The sequence below is a fragment of the Vulpes vulpes genome, chromosome 8, assembly GCF_048418805.1.
Source record: "Vulpes vulpes isolate BD-2025 chromosome 8, VulVul3, whole genome shotgun sequence".
NCBI classification, from domain to species: domain Eukaryota; kingdom Metazoa; phylum Chordata; class Mammalia; order Carnivora; family Canidae; genus Vulpes; species Vulpes vulpes.
In genome coordinates this window covers 74,493,343-74,504,121 of record NC_132787.1, presented here as the reverse complement: position 1 = coordinate 74,504,121, position 10,779 = coordinate 74,493,343, and the positions used below count along the sequence as shown (strand labels likewise).

Genomic DNA, 10,779 nt, shown 5'->3' with positions numbered 1-10,779 from the left:
CCTTCACCAATCCTCCCCGCTGATTCTCTGGCTTCCTGTGAATAACAAGAGCAACTACTTGTGGGGAGTCTCTGATTGGCCCAGCACCGTGCCATGTGCTCATTTTATCCTCGCATTCATTCACAGTGGAAATCAAAGCTTAGGATAAGTGGCTGCCCGGCTATTAACAGAGGAAGAGAGAGGATGCTAAGTCAGGGCTCCTGGGCAGCTCACGGCCCTTCAACTCTCCACCCCCCAAAGTAAGCTCATTTTGGTTAGCCACTGGGCTCTGAGGTTCTCTGGAGAAAGCCCAGACCCAGGGTGCTTCCTTCCCCAGCTGACTGCAAAGCCTGAGACGAAGAGTAATGGTTTATTGAGTTATGTGGTAATGGTGGGTTGTCTTTAAAAAAAAGGAAGAAGCATCAAGGAGAGAAGCCCAACATGGCAGGGAGACAATTCACTGAGAGGCCAAAGTCTGGGGGTGGAAAGAGGGAAGCTTGACCCAAACAGAGCTTCATTTACAGTATTTACAGTCAGGCTTTGGGGGCAAGGGCTGCGGGGGGCCGGAGAGGGCACCTCCATGCTGGCTTCAGGGGGGTTGCCACAGGGACTCTTCGGTTGCTGTGGGCTGGGGCTGCAGGCCGCATACCTGGCTTGGCAGGGGCTGTCGAGGGAGGGAAGTGGGTCCCCAGCAATACTGCCTTGCTCTGCCCGGGGGCAGGGCTGGAGCTCACTCCCCAGGAGCCGCAGGGGCCCTTGGGAATGTCTGTCAAGCTGTCGTCAGTTGGTCTGGCTGCGAAGGAATGATCCATAGGAGGAGAACCTGGGGTGTGCTCACACATTCTCAGCAGCAGGCAAAAGGAAGGCCCGATGACCACCAGGTGGAGCTTCTGGCTTCCACTCCACCCAGCCCTTAGCCCTGGCCAAGACAGAGGTGCAGAAGAGCCAAGCAAGCTGGGTGGAGAGGTGGACAGCAGGAGTCTCAGCTGTAGGGCAGCCGGATGGGACTCTCCGTGGGGCTGTGAGGGACAGCCCTGGCTCCCGGCTGCGGTGTGTGGGCTGGACAGGCGTGCTCACAGCCCGCGCCTGCAAGAGCGAGTTGATGGTAGAGCCATGGGTGCCTCTGTGTGGCCTGAAGCCCATCAGGCGCCCAAGTGTCATCCCTCGCAAGCTCCTCGGCTGTTCCCTCTTCTCTCCATATTTCTCCTCCAATTTTGTATTTTTTGGAATGGGACAGTTCTCTCTCCCTGGGACTCCTGCCCCTCATTAAGGAGTTTTAGAGGACAGTTTGGCCTTCTCCAAAGTCATCCCGTCTTTCATGGTTCATTAAATCAACCACACAGGGAGTGAGCCGCAATGCTGGACTTGTGGTTATTTTTCATGTAATAAATAAAGATTCCTTTGTGTGACTCTCTGGGGCCTGTCCCAGGCCAAGTCCTCCTGTTGCTCAGTTGCTCCCACTGTCCCCATAGCAACTACAGATGGTCAAAGGCCGTGGCGGTGGTGGGTGGCGCACTTGGCCTTGATGTGGAACTGTAATAATATGGGGAACCTGGACATGTTAAAAAAAAAAAATAACAACAACACTGCTGGTCAGAAGGGGAAATTGCACCATAGCCTCTCCTGCATCTGCTAACCTTGAAGACAACACAAGTTAATCATCTACCCCTCTGGCCTATCTGATCATCAAAGATTAACTCCTCTCTGGCCCTATTTCCTCCTTCTCTGGCCTCACCTTTGGGTTTCTGGCCAGAATGAGAACTGTGGCTTCTTGCCCCTCCTCCCATGACTGCTTTGACCTTCAACACCCTCGTTTCAGGGAGAGGGCAATTGAGAGCAGTTGCATCTGGAACCTTGGAGAACCAAGCACACTGGGGGGTCCCTGTGGCCTTCCCCAACCTTACCCAAATAGTGTGAGGTCAGAAAATTTTCCTTTTAGGGCCAAGGATTAGAATCCTGACTAGTCACGGAGGATGTGTATTTGAGGGCCTCCATGGGGAAGGCTCTGCCCACCTGAAGGATGGGCAGCCCAGGAAGGCTTGGCAGGGAGGTGCCCTGCCACCTGGCCCAGCTCAGCCCCCTTCATTCCTTTCTGGCGCAACTGAACAGAAAAGTGGCTTGGAGTTGAACCCATCTGGCAAACAGAGCCCAGGTTAGCCACTCTCCCAGTCATTTCTGGAATGCCAAGAGGTAATGGCAGGAGAGGGGAGGTGGGTCCTAGGAAATGGATGGTCCTACCTGGCCTGTGATGGCACCCATGGGTGGGCCACACTTGCTCCATTGCTTCTCTTGGGCTCAGATTTGCTCCGAGACCCTCAAGGGAGACTCTAGTGGAATTCCTCAAGTTCCCCATTTATGGGGCTTGGTTTCCTAAAAAAGCGTCTCTTCCCAGCCTATGGCCCCAGGGCAAGAGAGGAGTGAAGAGTAGCCCAGAGCTTACTCTCTGGATCTCCCTCCCAAAGGGTGCCCATTCACATCTCAAGCCAAATATCAGACACATAAACAAAAGATCCCAGTGGAAAGGTTTCCGCGTGGAATAATGAGTGCTGGGGCACCACTTAGATGGTTAATGTGTGCGACAGGCTGGCCCTGTTTGCCAACAGCACGCTCCCAGGCAGGAGGGCAGTTGGTGCTCCTGCAGGGCGCCCCCTCTTCAGTGTCCCTGCTGCTGGACTATGAGCCCCTGAAAGCAAGAAGTCCACTCTGAGACATTTCTTGAGTTCACCCTTGCCCTCCCAAGGCCTGAGCCCCAAATCTTACGAAAAACAGATTTCAGAGACCTGGCCTCAGGCAGTAAGAGGGAGAATGATGCAGAGAAGTCTCCTGCTTATGTGCTCTCCCTCCAAACAGCCGGGTCCTCTGCCTTCCCTCCACCTGCTTGGACTGCCAAGAACACCTGTCTCCCCAGGCCCTCCATTTAACCTGGGCATCCTGGCTGCCTTTGAGGCAGACTTTCGGCCCCGCCTTGTCCCCCAACCTTGCCCCACGCAGCAGAGGGCCTGGGTGACCCCAGGGGGACTTACTCAGCAAGCTGGAGTTGGGGAAACGCCAGGCCTCGCCGTAGGAGGAGTAGGGGGTGTGGCCGTAGGCATTGCCAGAGTATTCGCTTCCTGTTGGAGGCACACAGGTGAGAGGCCTGTGAGGTGGACACACCAATGTAGGCTTTGGGGTCTGGGACGAGGGTCTGCAGGGCTGGGCACTGGGCCCGGGGACAGCATGAGCTCAGAGGCCTCTCAATCCACTCTTCGGGGGCCCTTAAGTCTGCATCAGTTTGGACAGGGCCCTTTATCGCCAGGTATCAGAGTCACTGCCCTGACAAGCTCAGACCTCCCAGCTACCCCAGGAAGGAGGGAATACTATAATGCCCATCTTCCAGGTAAAGAAGCTAAGGCTTGGAGATCTGAAGAAGCTCACACAGCAGAAGGGTTTGGTGGTGTTTGGAAACTGTGCTGTGACTCCTAGCACCCAGGTTCTAGCCACCTTTTCTGCTGCCTGGACTTCCAGCAGAAGGCTGTTCCAGAAGGGGCTGAAGGGAGTGAGAGAGGTCAGAAACAGCAGGAGGAGGAATTAGCATTTATAGACTTTTTAGCCTCCCTAGGTCTGAGTTTGTTAGGGATGGGTGTGTGTGGGGCAGTGGCAGTGAGGGGAGGGGTGCAGGGGATTAGGGGAAGGAGCAGAGGGAAGAGCCCTGCAGGGCCCCGACCTCTGTGTCCTGGGACTTGTTCTGAGGACGCCCCACTCCCATGCCATTTGCACTTGAAGCAAACTCAGTGCATGAATTTAAACAAAGTAAATCAGATCACCAGGAGTCACAGAAGTCACTTGGCTCCCAATAGCAGATGAGATTTTGAAAGGTAGTCCGGACATTGGGTGAGAAATCAGATCACCTCTGTGAGTGAGTTTTTGGCTTTACCAAAGGAATGATTTTCCAAAGCAATCATGTAAGGATTCCCTTAACAGCAACAAAGCCAAGCAGACCAGTCCATTACCATTGGTACTTGGTAGGGAGCTTAAAGTCTGCAAAACGCTTTCCCACACACTAGGCTCCCTTATCCTCGAGCATCATATGAAGCACCCATTAATACCACCAATTTCTAGAAGATGAGTGCGGCAGGATTAAGCAGTTTCCCTCAAATCACAGCCTTGGTGAATGGCAGAGTAGAACTTGACCTTAGGGCTCTTAACTCTGGATTCCAGATAATCCCTTTATGTGTTTCTGAGCCAATTACCTCTCCAAAGCCAGGTTCCTGCCAACCCTGCCATCCCTTGAACGTCGGCATTGCCTTTCAAAACCTCGTTGCTATTGGGAGGTGAGTGCCTTCTGTGGCTCCTGGTCTCTTTCAGACTCTGGAAAGGAAGCTTGAAAACTGCCTGGCTCTCAAGCTGGCCTGCCTGAAGTCAAATCCCTGCTCCCTACTTCCTAGCTGTGTAACCTTGGACAAGTTGCCTTGATTTCCTTATCTGTAAAATGGGGGGAAATTATTGTCCCCATCTCATGGGGTTTATTGAGGATGAAATTAAAGAATATACATTAAATGGCTAGCCCCACACTTGGTATATGAAAAGCACTCCAAAAATGCTAGCTTTTGTTATTTTCCCAATAAGTGGGTGCTAGAATAAAGCTCAACAGAGGATCACAAATGAAGAAACTGCTCCCTAGAGAGGGAAAGACATTTGTCCCAGGTCCATGTTCAATTAGAGCTAGAACCATGGTCCCTAGCTCCTACTCCAGGGCTCTTTCTTGTATCCAACAATGCTAACTGTTCTCCACTTACGACTGGTGTACCTCAGAACTGCCTGGTGTCAGTGCACCCTAGGAAGAAGCCGATTCTATTTGGGCTCCACGGCCAGGGCCCCATGCCTTTCCCTCCACCTGGTGCCAAACACTGCTGGCTCCAAAGGAATAGAGGTAGAAAATACAAAGGGCTTCCTCTCTCATTTTCTCACTTATTCATGCCTTCACTCACTCACACACTTACTCACTTATTGAACACACATTCACCAAGTACCTATGTGCTTCAGGCACCCAGAAGGTGGCATAGGGCTTCGGGCTCAGGAGGCAGCACACACCTGGGTGCAGCATCTTCCCACCGCCAGATCTGTCAACCAGCCTACAGCCATGGTGGATGAAAAGTCCCTGCACCCACAAAAGCCCAACCCATCCTCTTTGCTCTGCATCCCACCCCACCCCACTCACCTCTCCAAGGACTTGGCCCCTACAATCTATCCCTTCCATTTTTCTGCTTCATTGATTTCTCCCTTCCTAATTTACCACTTTCTCTAGCTGGCAAACATGCTCTGCCATCTTCTGTTTTAAAAATTGTCTCCCTGCCCCACATCCAGCTCCCTGAAGCTTTCTGTGCTTCCTGATGTCTGCCCTCACTTCCTCATTCCTGTCTCATCGGGCCAGTGATGATCCTCTGAAATCCCACAAATTCCACCCTGATCATTCCAAGGGTCACTTCTAGGCCTGCACCCCGCCCCCCCCCCCCCCCCCCGCGCCCCAAACCTCCTTGCTGACTGTGATTCAGGTCATTGCTCCCTCTACGCCTTTGGGTTTCATGATGCCACTGCTATCAGATCCACTGTCCTCTCCCACTCACTCTCCTTGGTGGTTTCTTCTCTGCTCAAGCTCTAAATGCTGAAGGCTTGGTTTGTGAGCCCTCTGTGATTTTCCATCCACATTCTCTTTCTAGTGATCTTGTCTAATTCCTTGGCATTAAATAACAGCTCAGTGTAATGGCTGAAATTTATGCCCTGGCCAGAATTCTTTCCTGACTTCAGATATATATCATGTGCCTACTGACTTATTAAACTGGGTATCTGGAGGTGTCTCAATTCTATTATGGCCCAATAGAATTCTTGATTTCCACCTGCCACACATTCTGCATCTTCCTCTCCAGGTCTCCCACATATATACTTGCCACCACCACCAGTCATGCATTTTCCCAAGCCCCAAGCTTAGGAGTCATCCTTGTACCCTCTATTTTGGAACCCCTATGGCCAATTCACCAGTAAGTGTTGTTGGCTGTACCACTAAATAATCCTCCGTGTCTCTTTTCTCTTCCCTCACTGCTACCTCCCCAGCTCAAGCCACCGTCATGTCTTGAATGAACTATTGAAATTGTCCCTCCTCTAATTGGTCTCTATGCTTCTACTTTTGACTATCTACAATGTGTTTTCCCAGCTGCCTGGGTAATCTTAAAATTTGACCAAGCCACTTCCCAGATCCTCTCACTTTATAGTGTTTTCCCCATTCACTTGTTGTTCTTGGATATACTCACCCCCTTTTTATGTGTGACCATGCTAAACTAGTTCCTGCCTTGGGGCCTTTGCACTTGCTGTTCTTTTGGGCTGGGGATGGTTTGCTCCAGTTTATCACTTGGCTGACCACTTTGAACACCTTCTCAGAGAGGTTTCTCCTGTTCATCCAATCTAAAGTAGTTATCTCCTCTCCCTGTGGCTCTTTATGACATCATTCTATTTTATTGTCTTCATGGCACTTATCATTATCTGAAATTATCTTGTTTATTCATTCATTGACTTGTTTACTGTACTTTTTTCCCCCACTGTTAGGTTGTAAGCTCCATGAATAGAGGGACCTGCCTTGTTCACCCCAGCATCCTATACCATAGTACTCAACCAGTTTTTACTAGGTGAAAAAGAGGTGAATGTATGGAAGGATGTAAGAATGGTTGAAAGATTGGGTAAGGATGGAGGATGGGAAGATGGGTAGGTGAAGGAATGGATGTGTGGAAGCATATATGGATAGAGAGATAGATGAATGGATGGATAGATGGTTAGATGGGTGAGTGGATGAGTGGATGGAAGCATGGATGGATCAATGAAAGGATGGATCTAAGGAAGGACGGATAGATGGATGGATAGAAGGAACAATGGATGGGAAGAAAGAAGAATGGAAAGATGGATGATGGAAGGATGGAAAAAATGGGTAAGAAGATTCACAGATAGATGGAAAAATGTGTATAAAGATGCATGGATGGAAAGCTGGGTAGATGGATGGATGGATCCATCTATCTAGAGTTGCCAGTTCAGCCCTAGAGCTGGTGTGAGGGTCATCAACTCTGTTAATGGGGCAGGAGCAACAACCACCACTATGAGAAGGCAAAACAGAAGATGAGTGGATACGAGAAGTCTGTCCTGGTCCTGTTCTTGTGTTGCTTTCTTATAGCTTGTGTTGTTATTTCTAGTATTGCGGGAAGCAGTGTGGTATAGTAGAAAAAGCCCCAGATTTGAATTCAAAAAGACCTGTGTTAATGAACAGCTCAGCCACGTAGTATAGTTCATTAAGACCCTCAACACACTAAGCTTGTTTCCTTATCTTTATTAAACTAGAATAATACCAGCCTCCTAGTCTTATGTGAGGATTAAACAAGAAAGTTATATCTATGAATGACCAGGCACACAGAAGTACATAATAAATGATCTTTGCCTTCCTTCCACTAATGACTGAGGAATGTCATTAGCATGCCTTGTTTTAAGCCTGTATTCTGAACCTGGCACACAGTAGGTGCTCAGTGAAGGTTTATTAATTGTAATGGAAGGAATCGCCCGCCATTCAGTTCACTGGGAGATTGTGGCTACTGGTAAGGGATGGACGAATAATATTTTATGAAAAAAAACAGTTCCTTAAGAATTCATTTGTACCATGGAGTTCCTAGGAACCAGATGATGCATTTAAATAGTATTGCATTTTCTGAAAACTAATTTACACATAACTTAGTGGAGAGCCCATGCCCTGTATAAGGCAAGGTCCACCCCTTTTGCAATTCACTGGTAGTTGATGCTACACTTGTGCTATTTTTTTTTCCACAACACTCACTCAGGATGAGATCTTTCTGGAAACACCTGGGGGCCTTTGATGAGAGGCCCAAACCTTCTAGCTACCTCACAGGTCAAACTTCAGGCCCCAGGACCCCCTTGCCCTGGGCCTGGCCCCAGGGAATGATTCATAATTAAGAGAAAAGCCCAGTGCTTTATGTTTTCTCCTCCTCCTCTAAGCAGGCGGCAGGGGAAGGTGGAGAGGTTGGAAGGGGGATGGGGGGAGCCGACTGGAGCCTGGGATTTTGATTGAGAGGCCCCATTATCCACACTCTTAAAAAAATAACCGAATCTTTTCCTTTTTTATCTTGACCAATCTCATTTCACGCTCCAGAAGAGGAAAGGAGGGAGGGAGGGAGTCCAGGGCCAGGAGGGAGAGAGGAGTCAGTATTCTGTATTTTCAACGCTGCATTAAGCACATCGCCACGGTAACCAGGCAGCAACAAGTGCCAGCTCAGCAGGTTCCCAGGGAGTGCAGAGACCTCCTTCCCTCCCTCTTCTCCCTCCCCTCCCTCTACCCAGGAGAGCCCAGCCCACCTGCAGCACAGGAAACCCAGAGTGGGTGGCTGGCAAAGAATAACCTCTGTCAGGGAGGGAGGGAAGCAGGCCTGGGTGAATGTGCTAAGTCTCTGGGGTCAGAGCCATGGAGGCTGACCCACGGTTGGCATGGGGGTCACAGATGCCCTGATTTAGAGCCTGTTCTAGAAGCTCCAGGTCCTGGGCCTCTAGAGGCAGTAGAAATGACTCGATTCTGCTCTATCCACCCTTGGGTCCTTCCCATGTGGTTCCTAAAAAAGACATTCTCCTTGTCCTCCTCAGTTGCCTAGAGCTTGACACTCTGGGTCACTGTTAGGTGATGATCATGCTGGTAGACAAGGAACCCAAAGGACTGGCAGGCAGGAATCCAAGACAATCCAAATGATGATGGAGAAATCCTCCCAGCTTATCTCCCTGTAGAACCTTTGGAGTATCCAGAACTTGGGTCTCACCCATGCAGGGCTTAGTTCGGGGTGTAATGGAAGGTATATTTCAATCATCTTCAACATCATCATCACCAACACCATTCATACTCAGATTTTACAGAAAGGGCATACAGATTCATCAGAGTGAAATAACTGGGAGACCGTGGGTTGCTCAAGTGCCAGGCTGGTGTTTAGCTCATACTGTTCTGCGGACCCCTAGAGCGCTATCCATCAAGGCTCACTGAGTCAGTGGAAGAAATGGCAGAGCTTAGATCTGAACATTGGTCTGTCTCAGGTCTGCCCATTTCATCATGAGGAATCTGGGAGCATGTGGGAAGAAGGAGGCTGAGTGGGGGAGAGTTAAGAAGCTAGGACCACAGCAAAATCCTGGCTCCAGGCATATACAAGATGTGCTCTTTGGGAAATCGATGCATGGGACACACTCTACCTCTCTGTCCCCTCTTGCTTCACCTTTGGCCAACACTTCCTATTTGTAGCACTCCCCTCCTGCCCAACCCGTCCCCTTACCTGCCACCATGCCTGCGATGGCAGAAGAGGCATAGCTGCCCTGTCCACTGGTGGGGATGTGGGGTGGGTATCCGGGCAGTGTGGGTCCCACCATCTCTCTCCCTGGAAAAACACAGCAAGGAGCCATTAGTTAGGCCATCGTGGGTTCTTGCACTTCTTGTCTTGCTTCCCTGAGGCTCAGCAAATCTTTCCTCATGCCATGGCCACTCTCTCCAAAGCCATTCTCCAGAACCCACTTCCCGCTCCTCCGTCCTCTGAGTTCAAGCTTCTGCCTGTGTCTGGCCTTCCAGAGGACACAGGCTCCACCACACAGGGAGCACTGCCTATTGCAGTCCTGTATTGTGGCCCGTCCTCCAATGATTTTATTTGCATGAATCTTAATTCACCCATAAAAATGTCATGGTATTGGAGGAAGACTGGGGGCTTGGTCTTCTGGGTCTTTGTTATCCCCTGGTGTCCAGCACAGCAGTGGGTGCAGCTGGCCTAAGTAATCCATTAGAGGCTACTGGGCTCAGACCTTATGCTCTTCCAGCCCCAGCTCTGAGGATCAAGAACAAGGCCCTACAAGGGATGGCCCAGGTGTGGCCTTTTGGTCACCATCCTTAACTACTCTTCTTGGACCTGTGGCAGACATTGCTAATCAATCACTGTACTCTTTTCCAGTGGACCAGAGAGGGCATTGGTCTCTTCAACCTGGCCTTCCAGGTGGATACAACCTATCAGAGCTGTAAAGGACACAAAACCTATTGGCTATTCCTGACCTAGAAAGGAGATGTGGGCTGAGAGATATTTAGTGTTTATACATGAACATGAACCACATATCTGCCAAGTCCATTCCTGAAAGGGGAAAAAAACATTTTCAGCCAAACAGGCACCCATCTCTCTCTATCATTTGTGGGTAATGCCCTTGCCTTGGTGGCAGCGAGGCAGCTCTGTAGAGACCTGATTTCCCTGGCTCCACCTCTTCCTTACACCTGGAAGTCGAGCCTTCCCATTTTGGAGGCTCCATCTGACTAGGTGAGTTTCTTCCAGAGCCGAGATATCCTGCAGGCCCAGATCAGACTCTCCCTCACCCAAAGATCTTTGGCAATACATCCTGGTTTGCCCACACCTGTCCAGGTTATGACCACTGTCCCAGCATATTTATTAATAATGTCCATTTCACTCTCAAATGCCCCAGTGTGAATGATGAATTATTTTGTCATCGCAGCTCTTGGTGATACTTAAGGGCTTTCTCAGCTTCAGCACCACTGAATTGGGGCCAGATAACTCTTTGTGTGGGGCCATTCTATGCACTGCAGGATGCTCAGCAGCATCCGTGGTATCTACTCACTAGATGTCAGTAGCAGTTCCCACATCCCAGTGTGACAATCGTAAATATCTTCAAATATTGCCTTATGTTCCCTGGGTGTAAAATCACCCTGAGTTGAGAATCTCTCTGTTCAATTATTATGACCATTTTACCCAA

At 49.9% G+C, this 10,779-nt stretch overlaps 1 protein-coding gene across 9 annotated transcripts in view; it reads right to left on the bottom strand.

The window, feature by feature from the left end:
• Positions 1 to 333: 333 nt before the first annotated feature.
• The window catches only part of PAX8 (paired box 8), a 57,071-nt gene continuing 46,625 nt past the window's right edge, over positions 334 to 10,779 (bottom strand). For 6 of the 9 annotated variants that reach the window (XM_025994376.2, XM_025994378.2, XM_072767130.1 and 3 more), the window contains 3 exons: positions 9,312 to 9,413; positions 3,003 to 3,089; positions 334 to 1,531 (listed from right to left, as the gene is read on the bottom strand). In XM_025994376.2, coding sequence (XP_025850161.2) covers positions 1,455 to 1,531; positions 3,003 to 3,089; positions 9,312 to 9,413 — 266 coding nt within the window. In that variant the 3' untranslated portion in view covers positions 334 to 1,454. Of the gene's footprint in view, positions 1,532 to 3,002; positions 3,116 to 9,311; positions 9,414 to 10,779 lie in introns of all 9 variants that reach the window. The other 3 variants (XM_072767127.1, XM_072767128.1, XM_072767129.1) reach the window with 1 other exon arrangement.